The 17075-nt window shown below is 39.3% G+C and overlaps 3 protein-coding genes across 4 annotated transcripts in view; 2 read left to right on the top strand and 1 right to left on the bottom strand.

The window, feature by feature from the left end:
* Positions 1-2016, top strand: part of mycbp2 (MYC binding protein 2) — a 69349-nt gene extending 67333 nt beyond the window's left edge. Inside the window, 3 exon segments of the mRNA XM_032530411.1 lie at positions 47-154; positions 425-590; positions 701-2016. Coding sequence (XP_032386302.1) covers positions 47-154; positions 425-590; positions 701-816 — 390 coding nt within the window. The 3' untranslated portion in view covers positions 817-2016.
* A 1216-nt stretch (positions 2017-3232) lies between these two features.
* Positions 3233-10469, top strand: fbxl3a (F-box and leucine-rich repeat protein 3a). 2 transcript variants are annotated; one of them, XM_032529401.1, is made up of 5 exons: positions 3233-3317; positions 4568-4951; positions 5084-5206; positions 6133-6304; positions 6842-10469. In XM_032529401.1, the coding sequence occupies exons 1-5, from the start codon at positions 3243-3245 to the stop codon at positions 7480-7482; spliced, it is 1395 nt and encodes a 464-aa protein (XP_032385292.1). In that variant the 5' UTR covers positions 3233-3242; the 3' UTR covers positions 7483-10469. The 2 variants fall into 2 exon arrangements, with proteins under 2 accessions (XP_032385292.1, XP_032385293.1); XM_032529402.1 differs by having other exon boundaries at positions 3244-3548; positions 4570-4951.
* cln5 (CLN5 lysosomal BMP synthase) lies at positions 10104-16676 on the bottom strand. Its single transcript, XM_032529403.1, has 4 exons — positions 16573-16676; positions 15570-15744; positions 14881-15106; positions 10104-12273 (listed from the first exon to the last, which is right to left on the bottom strand). Exons 1-4 carry the CDS (start codon positions 16674-16676, stop codon positions 11786-11788), a joined length of 993 nt encoding a protein of 330 aa, XP_032385294.1. The 3' UTR covers positions 10104-11785.
* Between the last annotated feature and the right edge of the window lie 399 nt (positions 16677-17075).

Below are 17075 nucleotides of genomic sequence, written 5' to 3'. Positions count from 1 at the left end.
GATATGTTGTTTAGGGTTTTAAATTGATGTTTGCCCTTATTTCCAGGCATATTTTGGTGGAGAGGCTCGCTGCGATGCGGAGGCCGGACAGGGAGATGACTACGATCCCAGTGAGCTGATCTGTGGAGCATGCTCAGATGTCTCCCGGGCTCAGGTGGGTAAATGAGCATCCTGGCTTTACTATAGCCAATTTAAAACAATAGCTTGACATTTTGGGACATACGCTAATTCTATTTCTTGGCAAGAGTTACAGTAGATGAGAAGATTGACACCACTGTTATGTCTGAGACAGTTATCAATCTTTGCGTCTCACTTTTGCCAAGAAGGCGAATAAGCATTTTTCCAAAAATGTGTGACTGTTCCTTTTTCAAAATGATGCTTATATGTACTCTTCCCCTGATGATTCTTGTTGACTTGTCCCTAGATGTGCTCCAAGCATGGCACAGACTTTCTGGAGTATAAATGTCGATACTGCTGCTCGGTTGCTGTTTTCTTCTGCTTTGGCACCACCCACTTCTGCAACGCGTGCCATGATGACTTCCAGAGGATGACCAGTGTCCCCAAGGAAGAACTGCCCCATTGTCCTGCAGGTGCTTAACAATTTTATTGACTACACTTTTGGAAAATTTTAAATCATTTAGACAACAAAGACCAGCCAGAAATAACTGTAAAAAAACATTCATTGTCCATTCTATCACAGGTCCCAAAGGCAAGCAGTTGGAGGGTACTGAGTGCCCTTTGCATGTGGTTCACCCACCAACGGGGGAGGAGTTCGCCCTGGGCTGTGGGGTGTGCAGAAATGCTCACACCTTCTAAACAAGACTAATTCTAAAAACCAGTTTGTCTACTGTGATTTCTGGCTGCTGCTGAAGCTCAGCTGTGAAGCTTGGCTCTTGCATTGTCAAGTCTCCTGGACACTGGACCAGGTTTCTGCCCTACACCAAGAGTCCTCAGGTCTGCTCTTCTACTAACATCAGTATCTGGGCTCTGCTACAACACAAGCTTGGGGTTCCTTCAGATTCTGAGTAACCTGAATGAAAAAAACAATAGAATTTTAAAAAAGAAGAAAAAAAGAAATCTTGTGATGTGTTTGCATGCAGCCGTTGTATTCCCTCGGCTTCTATAGACGTTGCACACCTCCTGATCACTGAAGTGGAACAATACAAGATTAAACATTGAATAGAAATACATTTGCTCAAAGGAAACTGTGGATCAGCGTGGGTTAAAAAAAGGAACAGGCAGCTTCCTAACTATAAATTTAAAATATTGTTGTATGTAAACTTTTTTCGTAATATTGTACAGTATTCTCCACTGTCAAGTGCATCATGGGTTGACGGACAAGAGAAGGTGGATAAGACTGTTAAGAATATTATGTTTGGGAGGAAAATAGTGTACGATTTATCTAATCTTGTATATAATGATACTATTCAAAATAGCTGTATTCCGAAGTTGCTACTCTTCACTTCAGTTTTGTTTAATATTCTGGGTTATGTTTTGAGCCAGAACTTTTAATGAAGTGCAATACTGGGTGTGCCTCCTATTTTGCAGCTGTTTAACCTATGGAATGTATGTCAATAAAGCCACTGTACATTTTTATACAGTAGACAGTCGTAATTTCCCCTCTTGTAAATGTCAGATCTCTACTGTTGTCTGGATATGAGAAGAAGAAGCCTGGCGCCTGCAGTGAATGATAGTGGATATAAATCCTATTTGCAGCTCTGTCAACAAAAAAGTACCAAATTCTATAGAAATACAAAAACAAACAAAACACCTCACAGAGAGACCTATTACAGCTGAATGATTTGAGGAGCCAGTCTTCACACCAAATAAAATTGTGCACCTGTAATGCTTTTCCCTAGTAGGAGGCAGGGGGATCGGGGGTCAGGGGAACGGAGCGTGGGGGGAAAAAAAAGCTGCTGTTACATAAAAAAGCTTAATACTTGTGAATCTGCTCTGTAATATCTGTGGTGGATGGAGTTGAATGGTAATAAACCAGGTTCTCTGTTTCGCAAAGTATGTACTGTCATTAATGAGTGGTGACATTTCCATTAAATGACCTACAGTCACTGTTGGCCTTTGGTTGTTTTATATTAACGACGATCCATAGTCTAGCTAGATCCTTAAATGGATCATGTACTGTATGTGTGTGTGTGTGTGTGTATATATGTATGTGTGTGTGTATATATATATATATATATATAATATTCTAAATTAAAAGGCTAACTCTTGTGCAGCTAAGGAGAGACTAGGAAAATCTAAATTATTATTATTAATTCAAGATTATTTACTCTACCCTTTCCTCTGTGGTGCCAAACTGCCAAACTGATATAGTCAGGCTCTTTGCATTTGCAAGTGGATATATAGATATCTATAAAAACCAAATCATCAAAACAGATCACAGAAAGAAATGTTTTGATCAGAAAAATCAGCTGAATATCGGGTCATCGTAAGAACAAATACATTTGTCACTAACGTTACCCGATGTGAGTCGCGCATGCATCACTTTGCGACGAGTGCAGATGTGAGTGTGAGTTGCGCACTTTGCGACTAGTAGCATACAAGATGCTAACGAGAGACTTCTGTAATGATATCAATACCCTCTGGTCGTGTGCAAATGTTCGTTGCGCTTGCTCAGACTTAAACGGTTTACGACATAACTGCATTCTCTAATTTGTGAAATCCATTAAATAATAAACATTTTCTCAGTACAAACAATAACAGAAGATCAGAATAATTTCAAAAACGTTGTAGCTATCTGGCTATGATTGTTTGATTGCTAACGTTAGCTCAAAACGCCATTCACCTGACAGCCTTTGTTGTGTTTGATTTTTAGCTTATAGCTAAGCTAGCAGTCATTTCAAAAAACGTTTTAGCTATGGTTGTTTGATTGCTAACGTTCAAAACGCCATTTAACATTTGTTGTGTTTGATGCTAACTTGTAGCCAACAGTGAACCAACTTCGTTAAGTAAATCAATGTTTACTGTATTGACATTACAGAAGTCTCTCTCTCTCTCTCTCTCTCTCTCTCTCTCTCTCTCTCTCTCTCTCTCTCTCTCTCTCTCTCTCTCGCATCTCTCTCGACTGTATGCTAGCTACTTGTTGCAAAGTGACGCATGCGTAAATCACAGCTTAACTAGTCGCAAAGTGACGCATGCGCGACTCAAATCTGCACTCTCCTCACATTGGGCAGTGACCAAGCGATCTTTACCATAACCAACAGCCATTTCGCATTGCATTTCCCATGGTGCACCGCTGCTGTCACAACAACATTTCGCCATTTCAGGTTCAGGGGGGCCGAAACTCCCGCGAAGGATTTGGATTAAACGGGGTTTAGGTGCCACAGTGTCTGTTTCTTCATTGAGAACATATCTTACCTCCTCTCTATTGTCAAACGGCTTGGCTATTGTGGTCCGATGCATGTTATTTGGTTGGTGCGAATGAGGTTTTCCAGCGTGGGCCCGGGCTGAAGTGTCAAGTGTCTGTTGTCGGATTTTCCTGCTAACAGCTAGCTAGCTAGCTAGTAAGCTAGCTGAGTGTAAACAAAAAGGTAACGTTGGGATGGGTTGCGAAGCAATAAGTCACTATGAAATAAGTTGTACGTCATTCTGTTAATAAAGTATAGGTATAAAATATGACATTTAACCCGAGCATTGATGCATTTAGGCAAGTTGCACAATCGGCTATTAAATACTTAGCTAGCTAGCTAGGTGTTTTGCCCTGCGTACAACAACATATTGACGGCTAACGTTACCTGCTTAAGCATGTCCTCCGGCTCAAAATATATTATACAGACACGTCTCTGTCTCTGTACATATTATTGTATTACCATACACTTAAAAACAGTAGTATGCTATATTAAGAAAGTGAGCATTCATCCTCATACATTAAAATGTGCAAGTGAAAGCACACATCTAGATTATTAGGCCATTTAATCAAATCAAATGTAGTGATTTGAGGGAATTTAAACCGATTTTATTTAATCCATATTTAACCAGGTAAGAGCCTTTGATATCAATAATCTCTTTTTACAAGTGTGACGTTGTTTTAAAATTTAAAAAATTCAGATTAAGGCTTTCCAGGATTTCTGAAAACAATTGTTAATTAAATACCGTAGTCTGCCCAAGAGTGGTGCACCAATGAGATTATTGTTTAGCTGGATATTATTATTTGATCTAAAGTGGTTGACATGGTTTACAACAAGTCTGTGAAACCCATTGTAAACAAGATGTTTTAACTGGTGTAGTGCTAGATCTATCAAGGTTGGGTTAAATCAAGATATTAAAATGCCCTGCCATAAGAGTTTGTGTGTCCATTGGGGAAAGTGTGAATAGATCATTTGCAAATTCAGCAATATCCACATTAATTGTATAAATGTAGTGTACAGAGGATTGGTGATTGGAACAGGCAACCCAAAACAAAGTGACTGTTTGGGTCTGCTTTCACATCAGTTGGGGGGTTAACTGAATAGACTTATTAGTTACTAATCAATATATTTTTTTCTGTGGAGCTAAACATGTCTTTGTTTTTCAATGCTGGACTATAGCAAGCTTGTTCTTTCTATTTTTCAGGATGAAGCGGATCAAAGGAGTAGAGGAGGGCAGCAACGGCTCCTCCAGTAAGAACCCACCGGAGACTTGCAAGAAGGTTCGGAAGCAGACGAGCGATAAGTTAGAGGTAGTGGTGACCAGTGAGTCAACAGAAAGTGACTGGTCACAACTGCCTCAGGAGCTCCTGCTACACATCTTTCAGTACCTGCCACTGCTGGATCGGGCTTATGCCTCTCAGGTGTGTCGCACGTGGAACCAGGCCTTCCACATGCCCGAGCTGTGGAGATGCTTTGAGTTTGAGCTTAACCAGCCAGCAAGCTCTTACCTAAAAGCCACACATCCAGACCTCATCAAACAGATCATAAAGAGGCACTCCAACCACCTGCAGTATGTCAGCTTCAAGGTAATGGTGGAAAAGCAGTTGTGTCTGTGTTGAAACATGTGTCCTGATTCAGGGTGTAAGTGTTTACAATTTGCTAGCACTGCCTGATTTAAAAAAAACAACAACAAAAAACTCTTTGTTTGTACTTGCCAGGTTGACAGTAGTACAGAATCTGCAGAAGCCGCATGTGACATCCTTTCACAGTTGGTGAATTGCTCACTGAAGACCCTGGGGCTCATCTCTACAGCCAGGCCCAGTTTCATGGAGGTTCCCAAGGTAAATATCATCATAAACACAAGGGGTCAGGGTCAGATTTACAAGGAAAATCAAATGAACAATTGCTACTATAGTTTACCACTTGTTTTCATTATAGGATACATTGCTAATGCCTTTACATGGTGGTATCTTTAAAGTGGTGGCTGATTGTGTTAGTAGTTCTGTTAACAGGATAGTTTTTAATTTTATTCTTTTCTTATCTGCTGATGGGCCTGAAAAGCAGTGTCTGTTCTCATGCGTGGCCAAGGACATCAGTAGTGCAGAGATTGCTACAGCAGGTGCACCCACACAATGGAAAAATAGAAATGTTCTAAATTAATTATTGTTAGTATATTATAAACTAGAGCTGGGCAATATATCGATATTGTGATATGAGACTAGAAATTGTCTTAGATTTTAGATATCGTAATATGGCATAAGTGTTGTCTTTTCCTGGTTTTAAAGGCTGCATTACAGTAAAGTGATGTACTTTTCTGAACTTATCAGACTGTTGTAACTGTTCTATTTTTTGCCTTTACCCACTTAGTCATTATGTCCACATTACTGATGATTATTTATCAAAAATGTCATTGTGTAAATATTTTGTGAAAGCACCAGTAGTCAACACTACAATATTGTTGCGGTATCGATATCAAGGTTTTTGGTCAAAACTATTGTGATATTTGATTTTCTCCATATCGCCCTGTCCTATTGTAAACTACACTTGGTTTTAAAATCCATGGTACTAAACTGTGCGTTTTTCTGTATGACTGACGACAAATTAAATTTAATATGCACAGTACATATGGGCCACCGTCAATCCAAATATAATTGATTCAAATGTGCCCACCAAGAGCTTAGCCCTGCCATCTTGGTTGCTATTTATAAAAGGTGCTGACAGGCTCTGAACATATTATAATTCATTATAATTATTTGTCCTTCCACAGTCTCATTTCATCTCAGCTCTGACTGTGGTGTTTGTCAACTCCAAATCGTTGTCTTCACTGAAGATTGACGACACGCCGGTGGACGACCCATCTCTGAAGGTGCTGGTGGCCAACAACAGTGACACCCTGAAACTGCTGAAGATGAGCAGCTGCCCTCACGTCTCCCCAGCAGGTATAGTGAGTGCAAATACTCTAGTCGTTGTTTCAGTGCATAAGCTAAGAGATTGCAGCCTTGTCATGTTCTCCTTGCTTTCTTTGTTTTGTTTTGTATTGTGGTTGTTGGATAATACTTAAAGCAACATTTTTCTGTTGGTCTATGTTGCACTTTTAGTCATATGTTTTTATTTCATTTTTGGAGTCAGGAGAGTTTTGTTTCCAATCCAGTGGCTTATTTATAGACTAATGTTCTTGTCTGCCCTTTTACAGTGCCATTTTTTTTGGTAGACTTGCAGACTTTGCATGGTACAGTATATTATTAATGATCTGTATTCTGTTTCTCCCTGTTGCATACTCACTGTCTCTAATATTTACTCCTTAGGTATTGAAATTGGGTATTGAATGACAAGGCATTTTTTGACACTCAATACTTTAGAGGCAATTTGGTCAGTGCCTAAAAAGCATTGAACTGGTACCCAGCCCTAATAACTAATGAGGTGAATTAAAAAGAAATATAAAATATATATATATATATATATATTTCTGTTTGCAGGGATCCTGTGTGTGGCAGACCAGTGTCACGGCCTGAGAGAGCTAGCACTAAACTACCATCTATTGAGTGATGAACTACTGCTGGCCCTTTCCTCTGAGAAACATGTCCACCTGGAACACTTGCGGATCGACGTGGTGAGTGAGAACCCTGGCCAGCACTTCCACACCATCAAGAAGAGCAGCTGGGACGCCATGGTGCGACACTCGCCCAAATTCAACCTGGTCATGTACTTCTTCCTTTATGAGGACGAGTTTGGCCCTTTCTTTAATGAGGAGGTCCCGGTCACGCACCTCTACTTTGGTCGCTCAGTCAGTAAGGAGGTCTTGGGCCGCGTTGGCCTCCACTGCCCTCGTCTGGTGGAGCTGGTGGTGTGCGCCAACGGCCTGCGTCCTCTAGATGAGGAGCTGATCCGCATTGCCAAGCGCTGCACCCAGCTGTCGGCCATCGGTCTGGGCGAGTGCGAGGTTTCCTGCAGCGCATTTGTGGAGTTTGTCAAGATGTGTGGCCGGAGGCTTTCCCAGCTGTCCATCATGGAGGAGGTGCTGATTCCAGATCACAAATACTCCCTGGATGAGATCCACTGGGAGGTTTCCAAGCACCTGGGCCGGGTCTGGTTCCCAGACATGATGCCGACCTGGTAAAATGAAGCCAAAGAGGCACACATAATTTAAGTATGTCTAGTTTGTGGTGTGGAGTATTCATGGCCTCCATGTTTGCATAAGAAAGCCTTTTTAAATGCTCAGCTGTAGTGAAATGTTTGCTGCTAACTTGGAGAACATGAACGTGCTGAACTCCGGTGAGGCATCCAGGACAGTGATGTAATGTGGTGCCTGACTGCTACAAGGTCATCATGTCATGCGAACACCACAAAAATCTGATAGCTTCAAAACAGACTGTAGAATCCTGCTTTGCCTAGTCTGGAGACAGAACATGCTAAGCCAACTTCTTCAGATATTAAACACTCAGCACAGGTGGAAATATTTTACTAAAAGAAAAACAATGTTTTTAAAACTGCTAATTCAGTTATATGGACGTTGTAGCCGGGTATGATAATCTATATATTATGAGGTGTGTGTGTGAGGGGGTGGGGGTGGGTCTGGGTCTGTATGTATGCATATTGAGTTTGTGTTTTAATGTTTTTTAACATAATAATTTGGGACAATTATGTGCACAATTGCGTGTTGTACCACTATTACTTGGCCCACTTAAAATCCAGTCTGACATAGCAGCTCTGCATTCAAAGAATATGCATTGGAGGTTTCCAAATGGCTGCAATGTTATTTGTACATAATATGTGACAGAAGGTGTTCTGTAAGGGGTAGTCGAGGTGGTGGACTCACTTAATTTTGCAGAAGAGTCCTTGTGTCCTACACCTCCATTTTAAACTGCGGTAGTGTTGACAACATCTTGCTTTTCCTTCTTGCCCGAGCTCAATCAAAAAAGCAATTGTTGAAAATGTTAAAAGTTGGCCAGGAGAGACAATGAAATGTGTATGGACTGTAGGTCTCTATCTTTGGGACGTGAAGGTGGGCAGTGTCTATTGATACTTGTCATTTTATTTTCTCCAGATTATGCAGATTCTTTCTTTTCTGCATCCCATATCAGTTGGCTTGACAAATTGATTTCTCGGTTTTGTTTTAAAGAAGGTTTCTGTACAGTCATAGATTTCCTAAGCACCTACCAAATGATAGCTAGGACAAAACAAATCGTTTTGCCCTTAATACAGCAAGGAAACGCTCTTTATAATGTTCCAATTTGAATTTATTTATTTATTGGTTGGACCCAGATTCTGATTATTAACACTGTTCTGGGGCTCTGTTGAATCAGATACCGAGGGCAGTATATGAAGTAATAAAGCTATAATTACTAATAAAAAGCTGAGAAATAGTTCTATGTAAATACAGATTGTGTGTCTCAGGTGCATTTAATGAATATATTTCTAGTAATGGGTTTCATTTGTATCTTCTGCTATTAGCCTGTTCAAGCTCTAAACTTTAACATCTTGTGAATATCTGCCCTTCTGTTGGCCCACGTTTGCTCTGTATCGTGTTACCACATCGTACATACAGGAGAGGAAGCAGTATTCATCTTGTCATTACAAACTGTCTCTGCAGATATCGCTAGTGCTCCTGTCCAAAACATGCATTTATTTCAGTTGACAGATTTGGCAAGTCAGATGAGTGAAACATTTTTTTTTCCTTTAAGAAGGAAGTCAAATGCATCTGTATATAAAATGCTGTGTGTTTTTATTATGAATAGAAATGTAGCCATTTCTTTATTTTGCCCTCTGTCGGGGTTTGGAGTTTCCTTAACCAACGGCTCGTGTCTTTTATAAAATCAGAGTGCGAGTTATCTCTTACAAGATGGATCTTTTTCATACTGTAGAACATACACTTAAGAAGATAAGCTGTGTAATCTATTGATATGGATACTGCTTTTGTAATTAATTTGATTTTCAGTTATACAAAAAAGCGATCATTATAACCAGCGAGCCAACCAGCAGCAAGATTATTTTTTGGGGGGGGGGGGGGGTTGACACTCACACCTGTCACTATAATTTTGTTGCATGTGGGTGGTCCAAAAGGTTTAGAGTCCACTGCCACAAGCTTTTAATTATTCATGAATACAGAGGAGAGATTTTAACAAGTAATTTCTTCCAAAACAAAACCAGCAAAACTGAAAGTTCCACTTCAGTTAGTAAATCAACCCATGTTGAAAAAACGTTGCACTACACCTGCTTGAATTTCATGAAAAGTAAGTACTTGCGTTGCTTTCTCGCCAGTCATCGGATCTGAATCCTACTCATCTTCATGATGAAAAAAAGGAAAATGTGAAAGTTAGTTAAACATAAAATCGGCAGGAATGGGGAGGTCAATCAAATAATGAGAAATTGCTGGCAAAGTCACAATCAAACCATTAAAAGTCTTATTAGAAGAGATATCATTTGACAAAAAGATTTCCGTAGTGGAAAAACATTTGGACAACACTATGATAATAGGATCTGTAGATAACCCAGATATTAATTTTCTTCTGCCAGACTTCATTCCTTTTTTGCATGTCCTGTCATGTAACCAACCAGTGCTGTAGACTAAAACTGACACGTGTTGCAGTAAGTGCACACGTTTCTTAGGTTTTATTGGATGGAACTAAGTCTATTGATAAGTATTGGTCTCTCTTATCACTGATGTTAGATACCTGTGCTGATTGTCTGTGCTCTTATGCATTAGCGTCTCCATGGTACAGTTACATATCCTGATTTTACTTTTAATGATTTGTGCAATACATGAAATGGTTGCCGTGTCAGCAGCTTTAAAGTGATGGTTGACTTTTGTTACCAGTTTCCTGTTGTTTCTGTTGGCTTTCATTGGGAATTTCAGTTGAGTAACACGTTCCAACTAAATACAGATAAACTACATCATTAAGATGTCAGTAATTGTTTTAACCTCACTTGTTCAGAGTCCTCCATTAAGTTTTATTTGGAGTACACTGGTGTTGACAATGTTGTCTTTTTAGTTTTGCTTATGTTTGGCAAATACTTTGTCTACTTTGCTTAACTGGTCACCTGTCTTTAAATTAAAATTGTTTTGGACATGTGATCGTATACCAGTAATAAAGATTTATGAATGTACTCTTTGCATCTGTCTTTTTATTTTTTAAACACTGTAGTCATTGCAATCAGTTAAATAAAATGCACAAGTAAGCTTCAGGAAATGGAGCAATTATAAAAACAAATATTTGTAAACAAGTGAAGACATTTAACTGTAAAAGGAAATATATATTTTTTAAATGAAAGTGTAAAAACTGCATAAAATCTGTCTAAATAAGCTAAATAATTAAAATGAATGGAATACAATCCTTGTCATGTTGGTGCTAATCACTTCCTGCGCTTTGCCATACTTTTATTGATCAAACATCTCAGAGTCTGCTAAGAAATGTGCTCAAAGTTTGATTTGAAATGGTCTCAGTGTATGATATTGGATGATTATGGTATTTATGGCATACTACATAGTTTTTTCCCCATTTAGTTGCAGATACTCTTTAGTATACTGTATGAAACAATTCACAAAATACTTTTTTAAAAAGCTCTTTTGTGTCTAGGCTAAATATTCCCATGTCTTCCAGAACCTGTGTAGTGTATTTAATGTGTAGTACATAAGCACCTGCAAGGGGTTGGGAGGCTTTTGAGAAAAAATACTTGTAACACAGATGATAAAGTGCCTCTCATTCCATTTCATACATAAAGAATAACTTTGTACAGATTTTCGACTCTGAGACATCTGACATCTGTATAGACCCTGATTACATCCCTGATGACACACGAGTAATCAATCAATTATATGATTGACAGAAAATGTAGCAAGCACTATTTTGTTCTAAACAGATAATCTCAAGGTCCATTAAGTGGCTGTTTTGGAGCTTTTGATCATGTCGCATGATCTTCATCAGATGTCATGGGATTCAAGTCCATGTTTTTCTGAGCACTCAAAACGAGTTCTTGTTCATGTTGGCCCAAACTGAGGTTCAAATGCATCAATGCACCAACAAAGGCAGGGGAGAAGAAGAATGCAAGCTACCAAATGGATGTGTACACACGTACACACATACATATATATATTATATGTAATTTATATGTAATAATTATATAATATATATACTTTTTTAAAGTTTGTTTTGCAAATGTTTTATGAAGAAAAAGCATTAACATGTCTCAAGAATTCTTGATACTCGATTCATTGTCATTAAGCAAGCCTAAATGGCAGACATTTGCTGGTTTCAAATTATTAAATGTGAACATAGGCTACTTGTTTCCTAAGATTCAAGGCTTTTTATTGGTCATGTGCACAACAATAACAGTAGTGATCGTTGGCAATGAAAATCTTAATCTTAACACATTAATGAAAAATGATTTGCAGCCCTTAATGAAAACACTTAAAAAGTTTTAAGTTAAGGCAAAGGCACCTCTTCATACGTAATCTGTACATAAGGAGGCTTCATTGGCAGACGCCAGTACTCAAAGTTGTAGTAGAGGTAGAAGCTCTTGTCCAACACAACCTTTTTATAAGCCTCCAACAGACTTAAGGCAAAGTCTAGAAATGACTGGTGTGGTCTAAATGTGTGGTAAAATTTACGAATGTCCAGTGCCAGATTCTTCAGAGCGGGCTGTCCGAATATAGCGCTGTCGTTGCCGAGATAGGTTGGCTCTCCGCTGTACAGGTAGATCTTGGTGTAGTTGGTTTTTGATCTGCTGGATAGTTTGGCTCCGAGCTCAGTCAGTTTCCTGTACGTGCGGTGGACAAACTGGGAGCAGTCGTAAGACTCAAACCACACTGTGGCATTGGGGCTGGGGTCTGAGCGAACGGTCCACGTCTCATAGTAGATCCCAGTCTCATTGTCGTCCTGGACCCACTGAGCCATGTCATTGAACTCGCTCCCTGGACAAAGACATTTTAATACCACAAGTGTCAGGAAGCAGGAAGTCCAACAAACGGAGGGGTGTAAAATAATTTTACCAAAAGGGGCTTGAATAGTTTAACTAAACTGTTTTAATCATGTTATTTCATACAATAGTTTCTAAAATATATGCAGTTTATTTCTGGTTGTAGTCATTGTTGTAGTCATTCCCAGAATGCACTGGGAAAAAAGCATTGAGGACACCATGGAAGGGTCGTACCCCTTGAAACCAGAGCCTCCTGACGCAAATGAAACTAGACCACTTAGCTACTGTGCATTATTGTGGGAATGTCGATTCAGCAGCATTCACAGTATTGATACCCGATTGTTTTGATATATTTTACAGTAGTTGTGTTATCACTGTTTAATTGTAGTGCTTCTTTTGGCTTTTACTGCATTTTAAGGGCTCAAATGCTTTCTGGTGCTCACAGTGAGGTCATTATATTGATACCAATTGTTAGTTAGGATTTTTTACCATAGCCCTTTCAGTTAATCTCAGATAGATACACTTTACTATGACTCTTTTTGACATGCTATACTACGACTTTTTTTACAACATACTAGACTACAACTTTTTTTCGTCATACTATAATATGATTTTTTTCAACATACTATACCATGACTTTTTTCTGACATACTATACTACGGCTTTTTTTCTGACATAGTATGACTTTTTTCGACATTACTATACTAAGACTTTTTATTACGACATACTAGACTACAACTTTTTTTCGTTGTACTATAATATGACTTTTTTCTGACATACTTTAACTTTTTATTACTTTTTACGACATACTAGACTACGGCTTTTTTTCTGACATACTATGACTTTTTTTTGAGATTCTATACTACGACCTTTTTCGACATACAGTACTATCCAATGACTTTTTTAACATACTATACTTTTTTACGGCATGCTATACGATAGGGCTGCTCGATTATGGAAAAAATAATCACTATTATTTTGAGAAACATTGAAATCACAATTATTTAACACGATTACTCAAACATTTGATGGCTAGTGTCCAGGGTATAATCTTTTAGTGTCCTTTATCTCACAGAAAGAGTCTCTGGATCAGAATAAAATCTGTCACACATAACTTTGCACAGCTAATGAACAACTCCAGATACATAACACAATATTGCATCACACGTCACATTTTCACTAATTATGAACACTACTAGCCTACTGTCATTACAAACATTGTGCTAAAATATGAACAATAATGTTGCCCTCAGTGGGCTTTTTTACTAGCTAACTAAGGAAAAATCCAGCACATAGATGGTACCTTAAAATAGCGTTACGTGACTCATGTTGACTCATTTTACATACCGTTTAACAAAAAAACTAAATGCTGAGGGAACGTTACTATGTTTTTTTTCCATGTTGGTTTTAAGCGGTAGGCCTATGCACCCAGTTGGAACAAGTTGTAAACCATAAGTGAATACAGCGTGTCGGGTAATACAACGTCTATATTAACAGCGGGGGGGCAAAGGGACCGCAGGGTTAGCTAACATTAACTATTCCAAGATAACGGAGTTGGATTTGCCAAACACTGCTGTGGCTGCCCTCCTTCTGCCATCTTTACTTGCGCTTTAAAATTCCTTTTTTAAATTCCAGTTGATGCACACGGCTTGCGCCCCTGACTGCTAAAAGATGTGATGGCTGCGGGAGGGGCAGATGTGCGCATGCGCGTGTCATTCAGAACACAAGACAAAAAAAATAGTGTTGGTAGAAAACAGAACGATAGTTACGTATTGTAACTCCAGATTCTATGAGTATAGGTGTAGCCCTCTAAGGCTACTGGTTTATCCTTTTGCGAATGTGCAGGTGTGAAGATTTTCTTTCCCGCCCTTGCGTCCAGCACGGGCCTCAACTACATCCGCAGTTACTGTATATAAACAGAGCGGACCCGTTGTTTGTCTCCCAAACATCAGCTTTTTCTTCAACTAATGTTCTAGGAGCAGGTGGCCCGGACCTTAGAGGGCTACGCCTATACTCATAGAATCTGGAGTTACAATACGTAACTATTGTTCTTTTCTGCCCCTTTCGTGCTATAAGCTTGGGTGATAGCCTCGCACAGCCAGTAAACAGCCGGCTAACAGCCGTTTTTTGTCGCCTAACCCCCTTTAGAAAACGCTTCACCAGGCATGGGCAAAAATCGTCCTCTCACCGTAGCCCTCGGGGCAGTATGAGATGGCTGCTGCGTGAGCTTTGACTGTGGACGGAGCAAAATAACTGGAGTGCTGGAGTGCGTAGCCCGGTGTTATTAGCTTTGACATCCATGAGTCCATGTGTGTCAGGTTCAGAGCTTTGTTCTGAGAGCGGGCGCACGCATGTCTGTGTGTTGTTCATAGACATGACGAGCAGGGAGCGCGGAGCCCATAATGCCTCTGAACGAGACGAGTGATCGTGTCGCCCCGTGGTAGGGCTCTGTTGAAAGGGCCGCAGCTGGTCTGGTTTTCAAGTTTAATGTTGTTAGATTTCTAAGCATAAGTTCCAAAACAAATTCCCTCATACTGTATTTATATTTTTCTTTTTGCTTCTATGATCAAAGATATATAAAATTACACATGTGAAGTCTTACCTTTGAGTTCTCCTATTTTCTCCAAGGTGCCGTTTTGTGACCAGTGTAAGTCATCGATGCCTTTGAAGAAGCAGGCAGCTCCTTGGTTGCACCAGAAAGGCGCGTACGCCTCGGGCCTGATGTGAGGGAAGGTGCAGTTACCAAGCTGAAACAGCTCGTACCACTCCATGGTGTAGTTTGCCCCCGTATCTGAACTGCTGAACCCAATGGCATCATGCATGATATGCTGTGGACCAAACAGAAACATTACATTGGCTCCCTGCTTGTGGTTAGGCATGGTGAAAGTTGTTTCTATAAATATATCACAAGTTGCCCTTCCATTTTCAGAGCCCTGCTATCTTTGATTACCTGTCAGATATAACCTGTTTTAACATCTACAGTAGTACCTTCATCTCAAAACAACACAAAAACTACCTTTTATCAAAAGTGCAATCAGTTATTCTAACCAAACATGAGGAATTACTTTATGTAATCGAAACAAATGAAAACAAAAAAAATCTCAATTAATAATAGAAATACATTCATTCAAAGTAGATAGTAAAATGTACAGAGAAAGATTATGCATCTTCAGCATCACATGTAGATGTAGATGTATTTCTACAAACTCTGTAAACCCAAACTCTGACCTCGATGTGGTGACGTAAAAAGAAATATCAGTAACATGAAAACAAAATGATTCATGTACATACAATTTCCCCCAGCAAATCTCCGTACTTGAATTCCCACACAGGTGTTTGCAGTCGATAAACTGAGATAAGATCGCTGTCTCTCATGAAGGGAATCCTTCCATCCCGGTCCCCGGTGGGACAGAACGGGTAGAGAGCTTCACAGTAGGAGTCCACATCAGGGCGACGATCAAACCGCCTGTTGATTATTGATGCATTAATAGATAGATAGATAGATAGATAGATAGATAGATAGATAGATACTTTATTCATCCCAATGTACTTTTTTACTTGTGGGGCGCTGGGTGCAGTACAATTGCATTTATTTATAAATAGTCATTCACTAACAACATTTACAAGGTGTCTTTGAGAATGTTAAATTTTGCCTCAAAAGCTTGCAGAACTAAAAAAAAATCATTTTCATAACTCTGTGTGTGTGTGTGTGTGTGTGTGTGTGTGTGTGTGTGTGTGTGTGTGTGTGTACTATGTTGGGTGGGTGGGATCATGGTTGTTGTTTGTACAATTGTACTGTGAAAACTTGAAAAAAATAAAGTTACAAAAAAATGAAAGTACTCAGATAAACTAAATTATACACACACGCACACACACACGCACACACACGCATATACTTAGTTACTAGTCATGTGGACGCACCAAACTTGGTAAACTGGCTTCAAACCGGGACATTCTAAAACGCTTAACGTGAAAAAGCTTAACGTGGTTTAATGTACATAAACAACGATCAATCATCACCATATCTCGTCATGAACGCTTAAGCCTGTCAAAAACTAAAATTACACTAAACTAAACAGAAATCCAACAATTATAAAAAGTTATCTCACATTAACGTTTTCTTTATCATTGGTGTCTATGGCGAGGAAAAGGCTCAACGTGGACAAACAATCGTATTTTAAGACTTGATCGATCGGACGTTGGCTCATAAACTTTCTCTGAACAGATGCTTTATTTTCTGGCTAGCTGTCACGTGACTTTCCTGCTGGCAGAAGAAGGTTTACTGTCTTCATACCTGTACGGGACGGGCCACTGCTGCCGTCCGTTATCCCTGAACTGAGCAACAACGTGAAGAAACAGGAGCACGTTGAACCACAGAACAGCCTCCGCGTGAGTCATGGTAAACAACGCAAAAAACAGACCGAAATGAAGAAGTTACGATGACAGCGCTCCCATGATCGAAATGATCCTTCCCCTTCCCCTTATCTGGAACTTCCTCATTACGGGTCACATGGCTTTGTTGATGAAACGAAATCACATGACATTGTTATTCTCGTGAAAACATGGACGGTACTTTAAAATGAACAGTCTATGCGTGAATGTAACGTTGTACAAAATCTGGAAATAAATCAAATTAGGGAATAAATAAAAAGTGTGAATAAACTAATAATATGATTTATGAAAGAATAAAGAAAAAGAATCATTTATATAGGAAGACATGTATAAAGAAATTAATAATAAGAATAAAGACAAGTAAAAAATACAAGTTTTCTTCAAAGTTAGTATTTATTTATCTAT

This window comes from Etheostoma spectabile, chromosome 11, assembly GCF_008692095.1.
Source record: "Etheostoma spectabile isolate EspeVRDwgs_2016 chromosome 11, UIUC_Espe_1.0, whole genome shotgun sequence".
NCBI lineage: Eukaryota > Metazoa > Chordata > Actinopteri > Perciformes > Percidae > Etheostoma > Etheostoma spectabile.
The sequence above is the reverse complement of the archived record's forward strand: the minus strand, read 5'-3'. Positions and strand labels throughout refer to the sequence as shown.

Excerpts from the sequence above, each read along its gene's own strand:
- fbxl3a (XM_032529401.1), top strand. The coding sequence starts at position 3,243 with ATGGTGCACCGCTGCTGTCACAACAACATTTCGCCATTTCAGGTTCAG. Across the intron at positions 3,318-4,567 it reads GAAACTCCCGCGAAGGATTT|AGGATGAAGCGGATCAAAGG; the intron begins GGATTAAACGGG and ends TTTCTATTTTTC. Across the intron at positions 4,952-5,083 it reads TGCAGTATGTCAGCTTCAAG|GTTGACAGTAGTACAGAATC; the intron begins GTAATGGTGGAA and ends TGTACTTGCCAG.
- cln5 (XM_032529403.1), bottom strand. The coding sequence starts at position 16,676 with ATGACTCACGCGGAGGCTGTTCTGTGGTTCAACGTGCTCCTGTTTCTT. Across the intron at positions 15,745-16,572 it reads CAGTGGCCCGTCCCGTACAG|GCGGTTTGATCGTCGCCCTG; the intron begins GTATGAAGACAG and ends AATAATCAACAG. Across the intron at positions 15,107-15,569 it reads GAGATTTGCTGGGGGAAATT|CATATCATGCATGATGCCAT; the intron begins GTATGTACATGA and ends TTTGGTCCACAG.